The sequence below is a fragment of the Protomyctophum parallelum genome, assembly GCF_964188405.1.
Source record: "Protomyctophum parallelum genome assembly, chromosome: 13".
NCBI classification, from domain to species: Eukaryota; Metazoa; Chordata; class Actinopteri; order Myctophiformes; family Myctophidae; genus Protomyctophum; species Protomyctophum parallelum.
This window is the reverse complement of record NC_139708.1, coordinates 10,092,337-10,116,727: the sequence shown is the minus strand read 5'-3', so window position 1 is coordinate 10,116,727 and position 24,391 is coordinate 10,092,337. Positions and strand designations below refer to the sequence as shown.

General features: G+C 43.0%; 1 protein-coding gene across 1 annotated transcript in view; it reads right to left on the bottom strand.

The window, feature by feature from the left end:
* Positions 1-24,391, bottom strand: part of doc2a (double C2-like domains, alpha) — a gene marked incomplete at both ends in the record, with an annotated part of 75,922 nt that overhangs the window by 36,978 nt on the left and 14,553 nt on the right. The window contains 5 exons of the mRNA XM_083778923.1: positions 3,711-3,770; positions 3,965-4,091; positions 9,586-9,695; positions 10,477-10,551; positions 23,632-23,711. Coding sequence (XP_083635049.1) covers positions 3,711-3,770; positions 3,965-4,091; positions 9,586-9,695; positions 10,477-10,551; positions 23,632-23,711 — 452 coding nt within the window. The remainder of the gene's footprint in view (positions 1-3,710; positions 3,771-3,964; positions 4,092-9,585; positions 9,696-10,476; positions 10,552-23,631; positions 23,712-24,391) is intronic.

Here is a 24,391-nt window from a genome sequence, read left to right as displayed (position 1 = left end):
GATCGAAATGAGGACGTGTACATTAATCAATTGCTTAAGAAAACACATAAAAACACTGCAGTGTATTATAGCCTACATAATATTCTGTCTGTCTGTGCGTGCCGTAAACATGGAGTGCTGTCACTGTGTGGGACTGGGGAGTTATATCAGTGCGCTCATGCAACGCTGTGCCTCCATGCCCAAAAGAACAGTGTGTGGCGGCTGCGTGCGTAGAGAGAGAGAGAGGGGGGGGGGGGTCCCAGACGGCACGACACATGCACGTTATGAGTGTAATTTTATCACCATAGATTTCACTGTGTAGGCTATAGTTTATGAACGGAACACATTGATAAAGGTCCCCCCTGCTGCGTTTCCAATTGCTGCGAATGACAGTGTGAAGGCAAACCCCAGCCAATTAAATATGCAAGAATTCCATTTCCCCGCCCATACGGATCTGAGTCTACCGAAGTATTAGGTGAGAATGTGACCTTAGACATGTTACAAACTTGCATCTAATTGAATGCTATCAGGCATAACACAGAGGAAAATGCAGTAATAATAATACTTTCCATTTCCAAATTCTACGATTTGGTCTTAAAACTGCGAGACAGTTATGACTGTACACTCTCAGAGTTATGGGGGTCTTCTGACTTAAAAAAAAGGTTGACCGACCTAAATAAACGCCCAATCAAGCCCCTTGAATCACCCTGAAATGGTTGATTTCTCAATAAAGAATGCCTCACTGTTGATTACCTGGCTTATTACATGCCTACTTACCACTGCTACTTTCCCAGACAGTTTGTCAATGATGACATGCCCAGAATAAGAATGCTTGATATGGCTAACTCGGCTGTCCTTTACTTTTTTACAGACTCTTTCATCACCTTCTGGTCTGGATATCCGTCGTTCCCCCCATCCCACCTCCAGAGGGACGCGTATCACTTTGACTCCTCGGTCAGGTAAAGCCACCACAAAGACAGCTAGAGCCGTCTCCTCGCCATCTGTCACTCAATCTAAACGCTGACGAGCCCCCGTTTCTCTCTCTGTGTTCCACACAGCTGTCACTCATCAGGGCATGTTACTTTCAGGTGCTGCCAATTCGCCCTGGTCTTCCTTTATACTGTACATAAAAGTCCCTCTGTCTCCCCAACGGTACATTTGATACCATCGACCAAAAAGAAAATCCCCCAGGGTGTCGAGATCTTATCGCAAAGCTTCCGTATCCATGTCCTTCAACTGGAAATGCAGACGTAGAAGAAAAGACACTGACCTGACGATGTTCTGCTGAGTGATATTTGAAAGAAGACTGTTTAACCTTGTGTAGAAACCTTGTGTAGAATACAAAGTGGAGTAACTGCGTTTTTGGACACACCGACTTATTTGTGTACATCCAAAAGGTGAAATTAGCCTTCGTGATTTTGGCGGATAAACAATTACCTCAAGAACATAATAGTGTAATATCACAAGTGTTGGGTATAACGGCGTTTAAACAAACGGCGCTACCTAACGTCGTTATTTTTTTCAGTAACGGGTAATCTAATTAATTACAATTGTCATCGTTACAACGCAGTTACCGTTACTGACAATCAGGCCCGGCGCCAGGATGAAATGACAGAGGGGGCAATCGGGGGCAGGTATTGGACATGAAGACAATGCGCCACATTTGCATATCTATAGAGGGCGGAGGCGCACGATTTCGTTGGTTTCGTCGACAATTTACTATTGTTTTGTCTGTAACTATTTGATCTAAGGGGGCAAAGAGGTTGATTTAGGGGGGCAAACGCCCCCTTTGCCCCCCTCGTGGCGCCAGGCCTGCTGACAATGAAATGTGCTCCGTTATTATGTTAAGCGTCCCCAAGCTATCGGCAAGTAGTCCCAACTCTCAAGTGTCTGCAGCCTGTCACGAGCCCCGTAATGAACTGATACGGGACGCACGTTGTTCCGTATTTTAATGTCGGGTCGGAGAATAAATACAGTATGAATGACGGCGGGATTTATTTGACAACTCTGTCCTGCTTTCTTCACGAGAAGAGAAGAGCGCTCACCGCTGCTAATATGGTAGCAGACCTGTGGCTGTCAGTTCACTTTACGGCATAGATGAGATGTGAACCTGGGTCTGGGAAGCTCAGAGCTGCAGCCATTGGCTCATGATACGAGCACACGACCAATGGGACAGATCATTCAGTGTTGCTAAGATACCACCCCCCACCACACACACACACACACACACACACACACACACACACACACACACACACACCCTTGGACGATGGGGTCTATTCTCAAACTCAGAGCCACAGCGCTCTGCTCAAAGTTAACTTGCATGAGTCTCTCAAGACTGTGTGTGTGTGTGTGTGAGTGTGAGTGTGAGTGTGAGTGTGAGTGTGAGTGTGAGTGACTGACCACTGACCAGTTGTCTTAAGTTCTGAGCCAATTTGTGTCTTTAATTAGACAGTAATGTCTACCAGTTGTCTTGTCTGAAGTTGTTGGACTTTTGAGGTCCAAAAAGTTTGAGAGCCACTGGTGTAGGCAATTACACCTGGTTTACTGTTGAGGTTCAATAAATATTATATTGAAGGGCTCCTGCCCTATGGGCCTCATGGCTCGGCAAGGCTACTTACTTATTTACTATCACTTATTTGCTGATATCACATTTTGCTGACCAGTTGAAACACTTTTGAACCCATTATTTTCCCCGTAGTTATGGCATTTTGGCTTTGTATGGCAGAATAGCTGAGTTGCAACTGTACTTCTGTTCACTCTGCACCAAATGATTGCAAGCCAAATACCATCATTCATTGTTACTGCTACTGATATGCTGTAGGTGTAGGTCTAACCTGCTGCTCTCTCTCTCCTTTCCTTTAAAACAGTATTTCCTCTCTGCATTCACACTGAAGAGTTCGCCTACACGGATTTGGAAGGATTTTTGAACATACAGTAGGCGGTTTCCACCCGACAGCGACGTTATGAAACCAACAGCTTCAGGTGTCTAATTTCAGTGTTAATATTATACAGTGACTCTACCCTATCATCCGCCCACTCCAAAAAAGTTGAAAATATACAAACAAACGGTAGCATTTACCAGACTCCTACATACTTGTGTTTCTATGGTTTACATTGGCAGTATTAACCACACAAACCCTACAGCGTGCCCTATTCCGTGCATGTCTCAAAATATGTGAATGTTCTGCAAAAATAAGCCGATCTACAGGCTCAGCCTCGTGATGCGCTGCATGTGACCCACTTTCTGATGTGACAAGAACGTCGATTCTGATTCTTTGTGGCTGTTGTTTGGTGAAGAGACTCAATGTCAAGGGGGGTAAAAAAAAGACAGGGTCAAGTATAGACCTTAGAGAGACGGCACCGGAAATCCCCTCCCATTCACTTGTATGGAGTTGCTCACCCAGCGCATACTCCCTTTTCACCCCTTCTTCCGGATTTGAAAAGTGTGACGGGCGGGGCCTATACATAGCAGATCTACAAGCTCACAATGTGTCGTAGATCTGCTATTTTCAAGATCGGCTATTTTCAAGATCGGCTATTTTCAAATATTCAACATGTATATAGAGCTGAATGGTAACGTACAAGTACAATATTTAGATCTGAGATGTAGTGAAGTAGAAGAATAAGTATTGGAAACTGGAAATAGGACAAATACCACAACAACGTTCTTATCTACAGCATTTAAAGTAAATGCACTTAGTTACTCTCCACCACCGTGTGTGTCATACCTCTCGTAAGTAGCATGATATTCCTCGCAGGGCTACGCCTGTGGCCGTTGGGGACGGGAGCTGGAAGAGCGAGAGACATGGAGAGAGGAGGGTAAGAGAGAGCAGTGGGAGAACAAGTCAACTCTGTTGTGACGTTTTGTGTGATGTTCAAAGGCCGTTGGATTCGCACACAAAACAAGAGTGTGTGTGTGTTTGAGTGTGTGTGTATATGTACATGCATGCGTCTGTGTGTGTGTGTGTTACTATAGGTATACCGGTGGCGGGTGCTCCAGGCAGGTGTGGAAGTATTTAGTCTGGTCTGACTTTAAGCGCTTCAGTGCAACCCGGGATTCCCCGATGAACTCATTATGAGTCAACTTATCCTCATCACATACTGACAACCTACCGGGGGGAGAGAGAGAGAGAGCGAGAGTCAAACACAGTACAGTGAATGCATATAAACTGAAGTTTGAGGGAGGGGGGGGGGGGGGGGCAGGAACAAAGATTAATTGCAAGTGTGGTTGCACTGCCACGAGGAATCCACTGGGAGATAGCCTGACACTGAATTTTCATTTCGTTCCACTTCATTATTCAGACTGAAAGCCCTCCCCACGGCAGCAGTTTATGGGATGGGTGTCTTGAAAGCGGCAGTCTTCGGTGATTGGTTCAACCAATCAGAATAGTAGGAAAGCAGATGATGTTGTTTTCAATCATGAGGCTATGGCTAACCCGTTTGCCAACCAGACAAACACAGCCAACGAGCGCTACTAGTATGTAAACAAAAGCGGTAAAATATGTCGGATGATGATGTTTATAAAACATCTCGTGTCTGTAAAGAAACTTTATCATACGTCGATTTAATAGCCAGATTGATACGGTCGTGAGTTACCGCAGTGGGGGCAGCCATGTTTGTTGTCTGACGCTGTTGAGTGACGGGGCTGATGGCCAATCAGCTGCTACGATCGGATTTTCGATCGAGACTGACACGGTCGTAGGGAGAGACTCTAGACCTGAATCGTCGGAACATATTTTCTTAATGATCATGGCTAGCGATTCAGGGCTGGAGCCAGGCTAGCTGGGAGATGGATTCCGTCTTGAATTCTTCATGTATTTGTTCTTCTTTCATGTGGGAAGCCATGCATTTGCACACTTGTAATTCATGGGTTTATGCTAGAAAGTTCTGTTCTTGATGCAACGTCCATTAAACTCAATGAACAAGAAGGTTAACAAAAAACTGGTTAAACAGGTTCATCTTAGCTGGCATAAAAGTTCTCGGACCTAGAACAATAAGCCTACAGCAAACTACACTAATGAAAACATAGGCTTCCTGTGCAGCACAGTGGGGATGCATGGCATGCAGCTGGAGATAAGAACAGGAATATTTAGTTGATCAACTAGGGAACGCATGAGTCACGATCAAATGGGAGGGTGTGGGGGAAGTTAAACGACAGGAATAATACATGATACAAGACTGAAGCAAATTAATGAAACCCAAGTTATTTCACTTTAGATGGCATGCAGCTGGAGATAAGAACAGGAATATTTAGTTGATCAACTAGGGAACGCATGAGTCACGATCAAATGGGAGGGTGTGGGGGAAGTTAAACGACAGGAATAATACATGATACAAGACTGAAGCAAATTAATGAAACCCAAGTTATTTCACTTTAGATGGCATGCAGCTGGAGATAAGAACAGGAATATTTAGTTGATCAACTAGGGAACGCATGAGTCACGATCAAATGGGAGGGTGTGGGGGAAGTTAAACGACAGGAATAATACATGATACAAGACTGAAGCAAATTAATGAAACCCAAGTTATTTCACTTTAGATGGCATGTCCTGGGAATATAAAATTATGTAAAAAGGAATGAGCGAAACCGAGGAATTTGACTTTAACCACCCAAAGACCAGCAATCGTGCACAACCCGATGTGAGCTTGTCGAGTTTTGAGCTCACGGTGAAACGTATATATATATATATATATATATATATATGAGGCTGGCTGATTCTAGAAATGCCTTCTAGTAGGCTAGTTTTCAAACCTTTTCGTAATTTAAAAATTTCAAGACACTAAGACACTTTCAAGATTGTTCAAAAAGGTTATAGTCAGGGCTGTACATAATTATTTTGGGCTAGTTCTCAAAGGAGCACCTGTACATGCAAGTTGGTGCGCACGGCGGGTGGGGGGGAGGGGTACGGACGTTTCAACTCTGCCACAATGTTATGCACTGCTCACACGGGCAGATGCAAAAGATAAAGATGCTCACAGACAGTGTATTTGTAGGCTAGTCGTTAAGCAGCAGGAGGACGTTTGTTAGCAGCTCAACCACTGAAACCACAACAAACGTCCAACACAGATGAAAGTAATTACTCACCTACTGCTGCAGGTTCCATGTTTAAGTAATCCCAGTGTTAGTTTTCATATTGTAAATAATATGTAACTCAGGGAAAGTGTCATAGTAGCTTGTTTACAACTGAAACGCACTTCCTGTGCACTGACTTCCTCTTCAAAATAAGAGCCACATGTAATGATTAGTCAACACTAGTTTTATGTCTATGTCTACTTACAGGACGTTAACATCACATTTGAGTTCCTTTTGAATGCCTGTCAGATTTCTCTACATAACTGTCTCAGCTGTTGGTGTGCAAATGCGCCTGGCATGCCTTTGATCTATCGCGCAGGAATCATTGTAATGACGCATGCACACTGGCGCACCTGTTGTGTGCCTCCCTGGTTATAGTATATCTGCTACTTGTGGGTCGGGACCCCCATATGGGTCCCCACATGATTTTGGCAGTTAATTGATAAGTTAAGGACATTTAAGACCTTTTAAAAAAAATACCATTGCTGCATCAAAAGTAATCAACAAACTATAATATAAAAACTGGTAAACATTGGTCAAAGGTTAAAATATAAGAAAGAGCCAACCATTGTGAAAATAGCTGATCTATAAGTTCACAACGCCTCACAGTGATTTTAGATCTGCTATAGCTATTTTCACAACATGTAATGCCTCAAACCAAATGTAATGCCGCAACTCCTACAAGTCCAAGTGAGTGTTACAGCGGGGGGGTTCCCCCAGTGATTATTTTGGGGGTCAGGGCTTGAAAAGGTTAAGAACCACTGCCATACCAGCGTAGAGGTGGCTGACCATGGCACGCCTGCTGCTATAAAACTCATACTGTATTATTTATGGACCAGAGTGAAATTGATAGGCCGTCTGAGGCAATAAAGGGCAGAACCCTATCACTCCCCTGTCAAACCCTGACACTATGCCAGTGAAAGAGGCTCCCACACATACCGATGCAATACAGTATACAGTATCTGTGTGCAACTAAGCAGTGGTTGAAACTAAGTACATGTACTTAACTACTGTACTTAAGTACAATTCTGAAGTAATTGTTCTTTAATTGAGTAGCCTACTGTATTTCCAATACTTTTACTCCACTACAGTTATTTGATTTATTTTGTTACTAATTACTCTTTAGATTTAGATTATTATTATAAAACGTACATTAACCAGTTCAGCCCTATATACATTTTGGCCACTACAAGCTCACAATGCGTCGCAGATTCGTGACACATGCCTTTTTAACCATAACATCACCCATTAATTAAATGGGTGATTTTATTAAAATGTCCTGCCCCTACAAGAGAACATTTCTCTTGTGAAGACCAGGAACACTGCCCACACTGCTATTTTACTGATAGTTGTGTGGGCATTTCATCAGAATAGTAATAAGAACAGTAATACAAGTACACACAGAGACACAGCTCATTCACGGAGTCACGGTCTGTCTGCCTAACAGCTGAATGCACGCCAATACAACGTGTGTGTGTGTGTTAAAGGTTTTATGACATTCATTTTCATTTCTTTTTCTTTTTTCTTTTAGGTTTTATGACCTCAATTACACCCAAAAAACCTGAACTTTGAACATTCAGTGGATTTTCTGTGGTCTGAAGTTTTCTTTGGGGTTTTTTGGACCTTTTGAGCTACAATGAAAACAGGCAACACAGTGAAACAGTGATCTGCTGGCAAATCCCATTGACATATATGGGATTTGCAGTAAGTGATGTCACTTACTGCCGGCAAATCAGAGCACCTGTTTGAGCCAGAAAACCCCAGATCACAGAAAATCTACTGAATGTTAAAAGTTCATGTCTTTTGGGTGCAATTGAGATTAGAAAACCTAAAAAAAACAAGAACAATTCCAAAACCTTTTTTTTAATGTCACAATCCCTTTAACTAATACAATCACACACATGGGCACGCTGCCTCATACTGTAGACAAATCACTAAAGGCCTTTTCTCTCCCCTCACACCAGAGAAAGGCCTGAGCCAGTGGCGAAACTTGGGAAATAGGTCTCTGTTGCAGAAAGGGATCATTATTGTCAGAGGCGCCACAAAGGTAATTTATCACGGATGATCTGAGGCTGAGGCCGAGGGCATCTCTGTTTCCAGTCTGTCGCGTCGGGGCGCAATGGGGGAGAGGTTCTGAAGAGGCCCTCCTGGTCCGAGAAGTGAAGAGGATATTACAAACGGAAGGGATTATTACTGCTAAATAGCCTGCCAGCAGCTCATGGGCGACAAGGGGCGATGAAAGGTAATTTCACAGAAACAGTGTCTGCCAAGCCTTGTGCAGGTGAGACTCAAGCTAATGAAACTGTGCAAATTGCACGGATACACACAAAGCGTGCACAGATTTCCTTCTGCTCGACTCATTTTAATGCATAAGTAATGACTTTGGCAAATTTTTGCCGACTTCTTTTCCATATGGCACTGTGGATAATAAGCTTTACTTTCTATGTAATTAGGCATAGCGTTTGTTTATTTTAAACTGCTTTTGGCTACAGATATGGCTGTCTGGTTTCCTGCATCGATTTGCAGCTGTCAGAAGTTTCAAAAGAAGGAAAGTCGTTTCATCATTAAGCCTGATTTACACTTCATCGGGCGACTGTGTCGGGCACCGGAAATAGCCGATGTACAAGCTCAAGACGTGTTGCGTCTGTAACGTGCTGTGAGCTTGTATATCTGTTATATTTCTGAGAATAAATTTGCCATTACGAAGGGCCAGAAGGGACGAAATGTAATCTGATTCTTTTAGCCCATATCAAGATGGCAAACAATGCTTTTTAAGCACACCGCATGATATTGTACACCGAGTAATGTCCCCCAGTTATTTGCATTTCCACCACAGTGGCTTTTAGAGAGCCATTCATCATGCAGATCATTGTTTGTTATGGTCAGATACAGGGAACCGAGGGGGGAGAGCTTGTGATTTTTTAAACTTTGGTGTTATTTTTCTCTTTTTAACACGAGGCACTTTTCCAATAGAGACAGTTCCGCTGTTGACACCTTAGTTCCCTGACGTAGCGTGTTGATTAACATTATTAGCATTCCCTGTTGACATATCACTGTTGGGGCAAAGTCACATCAAGTACACAAACACTTTGAGGGCAGAGATGAAAGCATGCATTATTTGTCATAGATCCTGAGAAAAGGAAAACATGTAACAGGGAGGGTGGCTTTCATTTCATAATTACACCTCATCGGGGTGCAAAACATAGTCGCAGCCATGCCTTTGCCTCTTCGGAGACGATAATAATAGAAAAGCATGCACAATGTTTTCTGATGGTATTCAGTATGTCCCCTGAATTATGCATTGCACTGGAGATTGCAAGTCAAGCTAAGTGTACAGCTGTTAACCTGCAATTAATTAACCAGTAAATGAAATGAATGAAACCACATTAGAACCTTTGCATCAGACATGAATGATTGTGTTGAATAAAAATCACATCAAAGTCAAATATCGGCCAAGCTATCACCTGGACTGATGATTGCTTAGTCCAAAATGACAAATGCACTTAGTTTTAACACGCACACACACGCACCTGAGTGTCTTCCTGTGCATGTCTTCGTCTGTGATTCCAACATAGGTGAGTATTTCATTCCACACTGGATTCAGGGAGTTGCGGATTGTCCTCGTTTTCAATTTGTTGGCCTGAAACACATTTTAACAGAGACATAATTTATAACCATATATTAAAACAACATCAAACTCACCAACATTGCAGCTTTACAAAAAGCTTGAATTATCCTCTTTCTATCTGCAGCGTTTGTTTCATAAAAATCCACCGTCGACATGTTATGAGCTAAATGGTAAATGGTAAATGGTGCATTTATATAGTGCCTTTATCCAAGGCGCTTTACAGAGATTGTGCATTACATTCACCCATTCACACACACATTCATACACCGATGGCAGCGGAAACCATGCAAGGCACCAACTAGCACATCGGGAGCAATTAGGGGTTCAGTGTCTTGCTCAAGGACACTTCGACAGTAACTCTGCAGGGGGAGCCCGGGTTCGAACTGGCAACCTTGCGGTTACCATCCAGGCACTCTACCCCTGAGCCACCGCCGCCCACGCCGCCCCCGCTACACGCCCACGCACACGACCACGCCGCCCCCGCTACTTTGACATTGTTTAATACAATCAGATAGGACTTTTCTATTTGGACAAATGGGCTGTCAATGGGAAATTGCACCTAGTTACCACCTTGTTGGCAAGATGGCAGCGGTGTGCATAAGGTCAATTGGTCCGTGTTGAGGGGTGGGGAGGGCGAATTTGTCACTGGACGTAATCCTATTGGCTGGGGCAGTGCCTGTCAGCAGGGAGTGTTGGGGGAGGAGCAGGACGAAGGCTCTAGTCTACGCTCTCCCGGTGGTGGCTCCTCACTGGTAGGTCAGTCCGATACAACAGCAGTGACACACTGTCTCACCTTGCAGGCTCCAGGCAGGAGATGCAGTTTGACGTAGGGGTCCGCTAGGCCGTTGAAGTCCATGGGCTTGAGACCCTGCGGAAAGGACAATGTCAGTTCTGATTAAACACCATGTGGTCAGTGTGCGTGTGCACGCACAAACACACAATACTCCCAATACAACCTGAGGATGGCTCAGGTGTGAGCCACTGTGTGGATTGTATCCCCGCTTTGTTTTGATGATTGATGCATGTCATTGTTTTTAAACTCATACACCGCCAGGAAGGCTTTTAACGCTTTTAACTTATTTTTCTTAACTCCCTGGCCCTAATAACGTCTTTACTGTGTTTGTTTTCGTAAATTAAAGCCTATTTGATCATACTAAAGGTTCACACAGAAGCATCAAAAGTAGCAGATCCACAAGCTTGAAACACGGAGTGAATGGACACGATATGAATGAATGATAACCCACCTTTTAAAGGATACAATATTAGAAATAAGACATGGAGTGAGAAGATCTATTTTATACTCTGCAGTTTCAGTAAGTCCAGTTTTCATATCAATAGGTTCAAAATAACAGCATATAGCAAATATGTATTTGTTTCCATTCAAGTGTTTATAGCTTACTGCAGTGAAGTCTTTTTTTTTTTTTACTTCTAATATATTTTTTATCCCACGATTTTGTAACCCATTTTTCACCCCTGTGTCAATCATCTAATGTGATCCTGGGCTCTACACACCCTCCGCCAACCTGGGGAGAGCAACGGACTTAACTCATGCTTCCTTCATGCTTGAGTGTCCAAGTTGCTCCTTTTCACCTGACAGGGGGGAGTTTCCCTGGTTGGACGTAGCGCGTGGAAGGAACACGTTATTCCAACCAGTTCCTTTCCCCTCCATCAGGCGCCCCGGCTGGCCAGGGGGAGGCAGTTTAGAGACCAGGATTACTGCATGTTTTTGTGAGGGTACCTACCCTACCCTACCCTTTTTTTTTTTACTTGGTTCATTTACACTACAGTAATAAATCGGCAGGTTCACACAATGTCTTTCGGGGACACTTAGGCTTACGGCATTTTAGAGACGCTGATTAAGACGCTAGTTGAGAACATTTCACAAACATGAACCACCCAACATGTCATCATTTTGCAGACTGACAATAGCAGATCTACAATGTACAACGTGTGCAATAAGATTACGCATTCTATCAGAGGGATGTATAGATTTAGATTAGCATGTTGAGAGACAATCAGGTTGTTATCCATCATTAGGAGACCAAGCAGACTTTTCCTTCAGTTAAATAATGTGTTAATTTGCTACAATGGCCATAAGTGCCATGTGTGTGTACCGATACATATCAGTAAAATTATAATGGCAACCTGAAAAGGTATTTTCATATCAAATATGCCACATGTCTCCGATCACAAATCATATTAAAACAATCCCATAATCGTATGCCAGTGATTGTCATCCTGGCTCCCCCACATTGCATCATATCCTGTGAAGTGTGCTTTCTGTTCTGGGGTAATACAAAATCTAATCTAATACAAAAGAAAGAAGAAAAGAAAAAAAATCCAATCGACATTTCCATCCAAATCCTCTCCATGAATGTGAGTTGCTTCATAGCTTTGCTATGTCAAAGTTACAAGGGCCACTTCCAAAATCAAATTTCGTCAGTCTGTTATAGATCAATTGGCTGCTTAAAATTCTACACACAAAATCCACTTTGCCTAGTGGACAGAATGTGCTCCCACTATTCCTTGGGATACTTACGATGGATTCTTTACTGTATATGAAAGCGTATGTCCTAGGGATGCACCGAAAGGGAAATTCTTGGCCGAAACCGAATACCGAATATAGGAAACAGTTGGCCGAAAACCGAATACCGAATAGCCGAATACAGCTTTGTTGTAAAGCTACCTGATTATGGCAAAATACATGATTATGGATTTTCATAATCGATTCATCGGGTGATTAGTTAAACGATTAATCGGATTATGGCCCCTTTTTTGCAATTACCTTTAAAAAAATGCTTCAAGTTATTGTAGGCATGTTGTAACTAACAATAAAGACAATAAAAATGAATACTCCTTCAAAATTTATATTTTACCCCCTTTTTAATACAATTTGATTTCATTGCCATTCCTTGTACTTGTAATGATACTGTAATCTGTAATGTTGACTGTGTATAGCTGACTGTCTTTCTTCCCATTTCTATCTCTGGGACCCCAATTTATTTTTATTTCTATTGTAAAAATCAATGTAAATTTTGAGAGTGTATTTGGTTCCATTTTTGCACTCTGTTACAGACCGGCCCCACTTGGTTTACTTCCTAACTATCTATAATTTAGCTGGAACTCCCACTATGAGAACCACTGTCCTACACAGTGTGTGGGCACGCACGCACACGCACGCACAAACACACACACACACACACACACACACACACACACACACACACACACACACACACACACACACACACACACACACACACAATGGCATGCTAGCTGATAGGGGAAAACGTTCTTATTTAGCAGCCATATTAGCATGTTCTCTAGGCTCTAGTATCACATATGCCAAAGTTAAACAGCACTGAACAACTGATCATTGTTAAGCAAAACGTTCACGGACGTTCTGCTTTTGCCCTGCCTGTGCCCACTTCAATGCGCTGCTGAGATTACACACAGGTGGAACAGATTTGAGGAGCTAACGAGCAAGCTACTGCTAGTGTTCGTCGTAGCCTGCATGCAAACTCACAGATTCAGACATTGGGGAGCATTTTTTGTCATACGACAAAAGAATAGACAGTGGCGGTGCTCACAAATACCATGTTTTGGGACCTGTTGATGAGCTCGCAGATTTCGTGGAGCGCATCGCAGCCACAGCACAGAGCAACTTGACGCTGTGTGTGTGTGTGTGTGTGTGTGTGTGTGTGGGGGGGAGACTGAAGTTGGGAGAGAGAGAGAGGTAGATGATATATTTTCGGCCTATTTGAGCCGAAACCGAATAGGCCGAAAATACATTTTTTGCCATTTTCGGCCGAATATTTTCGGTGGCCGAATTTTCGGTGCATCCCTAGTATGTCCGTATCCTCATAATGACCCATTGTGTTTAACCACTTTGAAGGGCCATAAAACCCTAGGCTGCTTTTATAGCTTTCAAGTTCATGTTAAAACTACCACAGATCAAAACCTATTACAGGCTAGTAAACAGTGCAGCTAATCAGATTCATAATGGGTGAGTTAGATGTAGGAATGCCCAGATTGAGCCAATGTGCGCACCCAATAAATATAGCACTCCCATTGTAATGTGATTAGCTGTGGCGGTGTTGGTTACATCATTATGCACTATGACAATGGTAACCTTCGGCTAGCTGTCTATCTAATCTCCTACAGAGCTTTCAGCACCACGGATAGAGACACTAGTTCCAGTCTGTGTAGAGCTTTCAGCACCATGGATAGAGTCACTAGTTCCAGTATAGCTGTGTACAGAGCTTTCAGCACCATGGATAGAGACACTAGTTCCAGTATAGCTGTGTACAGAGCTTTCAGCACCATGGATAGAGTCACTAGTTCCAGTATAGCTGTGTACAGAGCTTTCAGCACCATGGATAGAGTCACTAGTTCCAGTATAGCTGTGTACAGAGCTTTCAGCACCATGGATAGAGACACTAGTTCCAGTATAGCTGTGTACAGAGCTTTCAGCACCATGGATAGAGTCACTAGTTCCAGTATAGCTGTGTACAGAGCTTTCAGCACCATGGATAGAGTCACTAGTTCCAGTATAGCTGTGTACAGAGCTTTCAGCACCATGGATAGAGTCACTAGTTCCAGTATAGCTGTGTACAGAGCTTTCAGCACCATGGATAGAGTCACTAGTTCCAGTATAGCTGTGTACAGAGCTTTCAGCACCATGGATAGAGACACTAGTTCCAGTCTGTGTACAGATACTTTCAGCACCACGGATAGAGACACTAGTTCCAGTCTGTGTAGAGCTTTCAGCACCATGGATAGATTCACTAGTTACAGTCTGTGTACAGAGCTTTCAGCACCATGGATAGATTCACTAGTTACAGTCTGTGTACAGAGCTTTCAGCACCATGGATAGATTCACTAGTTACAGTCTGTGTACAGAGCTTACAGCACCATGGATAGAGACACTAGTGCCAGTATAGCTGTGTACAGAGCATGTTTTCTTGTATGTGTAGGCATGACATTTGCATGCAGTCATCTTTCTATAGTATAGTTGCCAACCATTGCCATATTGTCATTGTCGGGTAGAAACTAGGGATGTGAACGACTCAGTATTTGGCGAGCCAACGTGTCGCGCCCATTTACCGATGTGTCAATAGATTTTTCTCCTTTTTTTTGGCTGCGCATCAGTTGACACTTGACAGGAGAGCACAACACTGCATTGACTTTGATTTTGATTTGTATCAAAGCCAAAATGAAAAATATTTTATTTTGTAAACATGATTGTGTTTATTAAAGGTATATTCAGTGATTTCACTCAAAAAACCTTAGGTTTCGTTTTTGGCTGTGGGACCCAGCCTTTCGTCCAATCAGGATAGAGAGTCAAAAACGAAACCTAAGGTTTTTTGACCCCCAGGGGTTAACTGGGGACAGGGAGGAACTCCTTATATGGCCAGCACACTCTATAGTAGGGAGGATTATCACAACAAAACAAAAAATAAGTGATATTTGAATTAAGTGAAATCACTGAATATACCTTTAAACATAGAATCGTTGTTTAATCAGTACGCTACAACAGTAGGATTCACTAGCCTCGCATAGCCAGACAAATCTGCCATTGCAAAAAATGTGCATAGTGTGTGCAGAATTGCAGCCAAGATGATCAACGGGAAAGGCTTCCTGATGGCATTTCTCGAATCATCTTGGCCGTAAACTTTGTGCAATCTATGCGCAAGCAGCTCACTACTGGCCAATCACGGTGGATTGGCCAGTAGTGCGGTGGATCCATAATAACGCCACACAGAGTTATAAATAGACACCGACGAGAGACATGGGCCCTCATTTATCAACCGTGCGTGCGCCAAAATATGGGTGCACGCCGAAATTCCCGCAATTGTCGGCATTTACCATTTCTGCCAAAGCTTGAAATTGAACTTGAGTAGGACAAAAAGTCACGTCTGGTCGGGAGCTGTCGTACGCTTTGTCCTCGGCTGTTTTTCTGTCGTACACAAGCGGAGCAGCATTGTCTGAACTGCTGACACGCTGTCACAGGCATCTAAGCATATGTTTTCACTCCTAAAATGTTAATATAAAACTATGTAGGCTATATACATAAAAAATACATAAAAAAATAAAAGAGATTTCCAACTTTACAAGTAATTAAAATCGTGCAATTAAAAACAATATAACATGTTTACAATGTATTAGTTTGTGCTTAATCTAACACTGCTTTACTGGCCTTGTTATGCGAGCGCACTTTTGAGATGATTTGGGAGCGAAAGCGGCATGACATCAGATGCCTCATGCCTTTATATGTCACTGTACTGTGATATTATTTAAAAAAAGGCATACATGGACTGCACGCCTTTATTTCCAAGTGACAATGACAAGCATACAGCTTGCCTATTTGCAATTGTAGCAGCAGGCTATAGGCGCAAGGGGCTTAATCATTCACCATTTATAAGTGCTTTGGGGCGCAAGGGGCTTAATCATTCACCATTTATAAGTGCTTTGACAGTTCAGATAAAAGTGAGATAATTTTCGGGGGTCGGGAGGACGGGACCGCAGCGTGTGTCGCCAACACATACCAGCACACATGCAAGCGGCAAGCCTTCATCCATATGTTTATGATTCGTTCATCAATGATCAAATCACTACATAAACGTTGATTATGACTGCCTTGACGACATGATAGACTATCTCTCATGCAGGCATCACTCACCCACAGGACTTATCACAGCAGTGCGCAGTCTCGCGCCTTCGCCGTGCACTGCGCACGAATGGTAATGAATATAGGCCAGCCTACAAACGTATTCCATTCATTGCGATGCGATGTCGATGTGTCATGTAGGTGCGTGCGTGCGTGGACATGACAGCAAGGCAAGCGAGGTGAGAGGGAAACAGACAGGGTAGGCCTACAACTTTATTTAATTCATGCAGGTGTTCGTTCTTTATTTATTTAACAACACACCAGTTAGTTGGGCTTGCAAGTTGCGTGTGCGTGCGTGTGTGCGTCTGTGTGTGTGTATGAGAGGGGGGTGAGGCGGGCAGCAAGGCACGGGAGACACTTTTTTTCCCCCTGTAACCATGATTTCCAGATCGTATTGCAGTGTTCATGTCGCAAAAACGAGGGCGAGGCTCGATTTCATAGGGCGTGCCAGATATATTTCAGCCGTCACATTTATTAACGTCAGAACGAAATTAAGGATCAGCTGTTTGCGATCACTTTATAAATGCCGTGGCGACGTGGGTGTACTACGAAACCTACACTCTAATCTGTGGCAGATTTTACACTGAATTGATAAATGAGGGCCATGCAGTGTGCACAGAGATACAGACTCGTACAGTTCCCTTTAACATTTGGAATACATTTGATAATTTCTTTTAACATTATAGTAACGTTTATAACGTTTATGAAGTCATTACAAAAATGTATGTTAAAAAAGAAGACACATTTTTCTATTATTTGAGTCGAGATGAGCATGTGTCGACAATCAAGTCGATTTTTTACTTTTCCCATCCCTAGTGGAAACTAGATTGTTTTATATATATATATTTTATAAAATAGTGAAAATAGCCGATCTACAATCTCACGCAATGTAAAAAAGCAGAAATATGGAGATACAAGGTTTCTGCCCATCAGCGACGATATGCAAAATCAGCTTCCTTTCACACATATTCTCAAACATTAATATGAAATGAAAGCAATAGCCTAGTTTACAGCTGTCGGATTACTGTAAAATGACATTTGTGTAATCCACTTGTCTTCTCCTCAGCATTTGCCTTGGCTTGCAAACTGTCTCTGCTGATGTGAACAGATCACTAGGCACACGCTTGTAAATGAGGTACGAGTCAACAGTAGCTACTAGGGTTGTAACAATCCACTCAGCTCACGGCTTGTGATTCACGATCTTGGGTTCGCAATACGATTTTCTCACCATTTTCTTTAAACTAAATCTGATTCCAGACAAATTATGACCAAAAAACATTATTTAATTGTTCAATGGTTCAATGGTTCTCAGACTAGAGGAATAATATATAAAATTACAAAATAGTTTAGTTGTTGTTGTTAGAGTGCCTGGCAGAGTTGTTCTGGAGTAGTTCCAACGGATTGTGTGGCCCTGGTTTTGCACTAGTGGGACTGATTGAGGGTCGCCTGAGTGAGGGGTATGATGTTCGAGAGACCCGAAATCCCGATGACTTTGGGATACATTTACAATTTAGGCATTTAGCAGACGCTCTTAATCCAGATCGATTTACATTAAGCAAGAACAAAAAAGCATGGGAATACATCACATAAAAAGCATTTATCATGAAACATGCGTAAGCTAAGAAAGTAACAGTGGAATATCTATATAATGAAACTATACATATAAACTATACATATATACTATACTATGCTATACATTATGTACTATGACGTGCTATGACTACATACAATTATAGTGCTGTCTACATAACATGCTATAAGTCTGTATCAAATGCTGTCTAAGTCTACAGAAATGCTATCTAAGGGGGTAGGGTAAGTGCTATGGGCCATGATGGAGTCTGAAAAGGTGGGTTTTCAGACTACGGCGGAAGATTGGGAGTGATGCTGCAGTTCTGACTGCAATGGGAAGTGCATTCCACAGTTTTGGAGCCAGAAGGGAGAAGAGTTTGGGACGTGTGGAGCGTTGTCCCGGCGTTTTTAGTGACGGTACTTCCAGCTTTCCTGCGTTGGCTGATCTGAGTGCGTGGGAGGGTTTGTAGGGTTCAATCATACTTGCAAGATTTGGGGGAGCCATACCTTTGGTTGCTTTGAATGCCAGCATCAGAGATTTGTATTCTGTGCGGGCAGTGACCGGGAGCCAGTGGAGGGAGCGGAGCAGGGGGAGACATGTGATAATTTTGGCTGGTTGAAGACCAAGCGAACTGCAGCATTTTGGATCAGTTGGAGAGGCTTTAGTGCACATGCTGGTAGGCCAGTAAGGAGGGAGTTACAATAGTCGAGTTTTGACAAGACTGTTGTCTGGATTAGGAGCTGGGCTGATTCCTGGGTGAGGAACAGTCTAATTCGTCGTATGTTATAGAGTGTGAACCTACAGGATCGAGTGACAGCTGTGATGTGAGTTTTGAACGAGAGTTGACTGTCCAGGACAACACCAAGATTCCTGGCTGTTGGGACAGACGTTACCAGGGCGTTGTCTACGGAAATAGTTAGCTCCCGCATAGGGCAGGACTTAGCTGGGAAGAAGAGAAGCTCAGTCTTGTCTGGGTTCAGCTTGAGGTGGTTGGAGGACATCCACTGAGGATACGTCCCAGGTGCATCCATGCAATGTTTTTTTTGTTATAGTCTGTGATTAGGAGGTCGGGGTTCAATCCCTGGCCAAGTCGTACCAAAGACAATAAAAATGGGACCCAATGGCCCTTTCTGAAACCAGTCCCTTGACTTGAAGTGCTCTCGGGAGGTTCCCTCGTCAGGAAGTGCCCCTCCAGCTGAATCAAGTTCCCTTGATTAGGGTGCTGGGTTTAAAAAACTGTTTGGAGATACACTCGCCCTCCTTGTGAAGAAACAGGAAACAGACACTATTCGTTGCCATGGTTACCATCATGCAATTGTGTTACCTGTTATTTTGTTTGTACAGTTATACTGCATTGCATCGTGTATGTTTGTGTGACATGTGGATTTCATTAATATGGAAAAAGGAAATACAGCATGACTGTCAAAAATGACATATACATCCATGGTGTTTATAAATCATTGTGTTAAAAGTTGTTTTGTTTGTGTGGTTTCATTTATAGTTTTTCACGGTGGGGTAAATAAAGAGCCCTTATGAACATCAGTTGGAGCGTTGTCTATTCTGCATCAGATGAAGATTGTTTAGGAGGAGTTTATTCATCATTTATTTGTAGTGGTACTTCCATTTGTAGGTCGCGGTTTCCATGCGGACAGAAAGCAGGGCTGCACAAGGCAATCAAGTCTAGATCGGCACAGACTCGCTCTTGAGGGCTTTATAAGCCACTTCCACTCAAGGCTGCTTGGTTTCGGACAACACTTAATATGGCGCAGCCTTGCGTGAACGTAACATATCGAGGGCAAGTGTGTAGGGCGAGTGGCGAGGAGCTGGTTTCAGAAAGGGGGAATGCCTCCTTGGATGGCGCTCGACATCCAGGGCCAAAGGACCTTTATGGGTCTCTAACTCTGGTATAAATCAGTTAAATAAACCCTAATGATTTTGATTGGGGTTCGTCCGTGTCCTTATGCATGTCAAACTGGGGGTCCTTTGATAAAACAAATATTGTAATCTCTGCTGTAGCCTAACCTTGAGAAGACGAGAGAATGGGTGAGCTTCCTCCTCATCACCGGGGGATAACAATTACCTTCTCAGCTGGAAAAGACCGAATCCGTCACGTGACCTCTTCAACGAGACCCAGAGCAGCATGAAAGATTGCTCCTAAATATGCGACAACCGGCGTGGCATTTCACCACGGAGGAGAGCACTTAATGACACACCTGCGACAAAGGGCAGCATCTCCAGCATGCTGATGTTGTACATATTTTATCCGCTGTTCAATCACAATCACCATGTTCACATGCGAGGAACTTGATTAGGTGCGTTGCTGTCAGAACCTGCTGATGGATCAAGCGTAGTTAATATTTAGTCACAAAGGTCTTGATGATACTTTTCATTGGTTCAATATTTATAAAACCCCCACACACACCGAACGACTTTAACATTCACTTACACAAAGGAAAGAAATATCACAAATTGCAGCTTTTCAAGCTTGTATCTGCTATTTATTTTGTCTACTTTCGTGTGATGACGAAATAGGGCATTCATTTATGAACAAGGTTTCGGCTGACAACAACGATATAAAATATCCAAAAAGTATTTCTAAGAATAAAAGTAGAGGTGTGGTGGCGGAATTTATATATTGCCAAATAGATGCCTTCCACTCGATCTTATTGAATGTCCAGTCAGCAACTTTCCACACCAATGTGCTAATTCCAACTCTACTGCAGCTGTCAATCTAACAGCTGACTTCCCCCCCATGGACTGCTACGTCTCCTGCTACACTGTCAGCGGAATCTGTCTTAAGTACATACCATACAATGGATGTTCTTAACTTAACCAGCCAGGTTTGTACTGTCAGCTACTGTAGTATAGCCTGTTCATCGTTAACACAATTTAGGGAGAGCTTCTCTGGGTATGAAGAGGTGTCAAAGACGACACCAGCTCAGGGAGCTCATTGCCCTGTTGGGGCAGGGAGAGGGAGGACTTGACAGCTCTGGTCTAGCAAGCCAGGCCCTGTTTTGATGATCATGCTTCAACGAAACTTTGTCTTCATACTTGTGGAATATATAGACCTATGTCAGGTACACGCAGTATGAGCGATAACGGAAGTGTACTGGATATGCTGTCTTGGTATATATTGTATCCTCTAATGTCACAGCATATTGCACTGGTCACTTGTACTGGATATGCTGTCTTGGTATATATTGTATCCTCTAATGTCACAGCATATTGCACTGGTCACACAGGTTGCTCTCAAGCAACAATCATTTTGGTTTGCTGCTATTGTGGGGAAAGGTTTAGCTCAAAATAGCTCTACGACAAGCACACAGCGCATCGCAATGCATTTAAGTTGTTAAAGGTGGAGTAACTAACTTCCAGTCTTGTAAAATAAGCCATCTGGCCAAAAGGATAGTAATCAAATTGACCCTTATTTGGTTAAATGTATTCACCCTCAGAGTTATGTCCATGCATACTAAAGTGGGGGTCCTTGAAATTAACTACTGGTATAAGCCATTGAGTGTTTGAGAGGAGGGGGGGGGGGCACCCTGCACCCTGCAGTGACCTGATAGCTGAGTGGTTATCACCATTAATCTGCCAACTTTGGACAAGACCAGAATTATCTCTCATTTACAATATATTCCCCCGTTTTGGCTCCAGAACAGCACAGACAGACAGTGGACCACCATAATGGAACCCTCACAAACCTGCTTACCAAAGACCTCATCAAAGCTAAACTACATCCTGGCTCTTCCTTGATGCTGAAATATAAACCAGTGTTCTTGCATTAATTAAAAGAATAATGAATCGTCCACTCCACAGCCCTCCTCTGAGAGACAGACCAAGTAGACGGAAACGTTGCCATCTTATAATGAACATTAGTGAAGACCAATTACTAATTTGTTGAAAAGTCCTTTAAAGTGGATAAGACTATGTCTTGCACTAAAGGGCGAGCATGAATTATTAAGTGTGAATGAAGCACAGCTCACACGTCTCATGAAATGCGCCTAGTGCTGTATGTGAAAGAGCACAGAGGCAGGGATGTTAATAGTTAATCGTTAATCGATGAATCACTGTTAAGAAATTAATCAATTAAACTTAACAGTTAATTATTAAACAAAAGTTATTTCTGTATATCATCAAAATGTAGATTTTTATGTTAGACATTGAGGGAAATTAAGATTCTCAGATTTGTTTTAACAAAAAAAGCGAACTGTTTCAGCGAACAGCTGGGCCTGTTCTCCTTCAGTGCAAAGGTTTTGTTTGTGTCTATTGGTATCTTATGCTAATGTCTGTTTGTATTGCATTGTTTTAGTTTTAACCGTACAGCACTTTGATTGACCTGGCCATATTAAATGTTCTTTATAGACAGATCCACAGACGGATGCCCTGCTCGCAGCCAAGGGATTTCCTGTAGGTGGAGCCAACATGGCTGTTGTGTAAACAGTCAGCTCTGAATGTGAAAGTGACTTGTGTTCACCTGCTCATGTAACTCTTTTACATGACTTTTACTAACACTAACTTTACAAAGATGCCCAGAACATTGGGACTTACGTACCTGTGTAGTTTGTGGCTGCTCCAACAGTATATATGGCAGAATTCGACTTTGGATTGAAACGGAATGGTAAATACTGTAAACCTCTACGAGCGTCTGCCCAAATTTCGCTGTGCATTAAGTAATGCGGTAAAAGCTGCTCAGCGGTGGCTCCATAGAGGTATAAAAGGATAGAGGGAGGACCGGAACTACAGCAATGGAAGTTGCTCAGTGGCGTTTTGAAGCACCCTGAAGACTGCCGGAAGTACCATTTTAACTCAATGGCACGAGTGATCGTAAGAGCAGCCCGGACCTCAAATTTGAACGTCCATCCACCTCCATGAAAGTGCTGCAGTTCCACTTTTCGCTAGTAGGTAGTGGCAGCTTCAACATTGGATAGCCTTACTGGGGGCTTGGGGTGGCTCAGACGAAGCAGTGAAAGGTCCTGAAAGATACGTCGGTCTTATCCAATTTTTCTGTTGTATGAACACAAGGCTGCTGTACTTTATTCCTCATACTTTAAATGCTCTATAATAATAATAATTTGTCAAATAAATCGTAAATCTATTTGATGTCACTGTTATACTGCACTGATGTACTGAATAATATGATGTCTTGTTAATAATAGTAAAGTAATACATTCTTCTTCTTCTTCTAGCATTTAAAGTATGAGGTATAAAGTACAGCAGCCTTGTGTTCATACAACAGAAGAATTGGGTAAGACCGACGTTATGTGTCTTTCAGGGCCTTTCAGGTCACATGGGACGCTCAGCAGTGCCGCTGAGCGTCCCATGTGACCTGTCTGCCCCAGCCTATCCATCCCTGTGTTGAATGTTATTGAGTACACCTGTGTATATAGTTTCCCAGTATACAGTATATGCCCAAAGAGAGGTCCTGCAGAAGGTAGGCTCATCGTTGCTCAACAGGGACAATTTGCATCAGAGTCTGGGCACTGGTGCTACTGACTGGTGCTACCGGTTTCCCTACTATTGTCTGTTAGTGTTACTTCTACCTATAGTGCCAATATGTATCTTATATTGTAACTACTATTTTTCTTTTTTTTCCCTGCACTGTGCGCTTTCCTATGCAGGGGTCGAACTCTGAAAACGGCTGACAGGTTAATAATGTTCAGAAATACAGATCCTGACAGAACGGTTCGGGGAGAGAACAGCTCACTCACCTTGGCCCTGAGTATGGTGCATCGCAGCTCGCTGGAGCTCTGATCATAGTGCAGCTCAAACTCCAGCGACCCCAAGGCAGCTAGAGAGATGGCAAAGGCAACACATAGAAAGCTTACAACACTGGTTCTCAAATGGTTAAATGTGGCGCTTGCCCCCATTAACGCTTATAGCGTACAAATGGAACTAAATGGACCTGCTGGCCTGGGGTCCATTTGGTCCCATGTCTACGCTCTAAGAGTTACATACTGTAGGTCCCTTTGGTTCCATACATTTAGCTGGGGACCCCCTGGAACCACCTCAAAGACCCCCTTTCGGGTCCCCGGACACCACTTTGAGAACCGCTGGCTTAGAACACATCAAAGACAGGACATTAGCATGAATCAGGGGAAGGAAAATAAAGAAAACTCGTCACATCAGAAGACAACATAGCCTAAATGCCTCCCTCAGAAAAAGAATGTGTCTCATTGGATTGAAAGCATGCAGTGGGACGACAGGCATAAATCTGGCCAAACACACAGGATGCAAATCCCCTTTACTGTACCAACAGCTGTCACATCAATCTCAACACGGCACATCACTTGTCAACACGCCAACACGGAAAATCCTCTTAAAAGCGAGGTGCAAGCAAATTAACTGGAGCTCCGATACATGCGCATGCACACGGATTAGGTCCATTGTCGCTGTCGGGAAGAAACCATGTTTCGCCACGTTTCACCTTTTTAGTCTTTCTTGGAAATGGATCCACAAAAATAATAACTT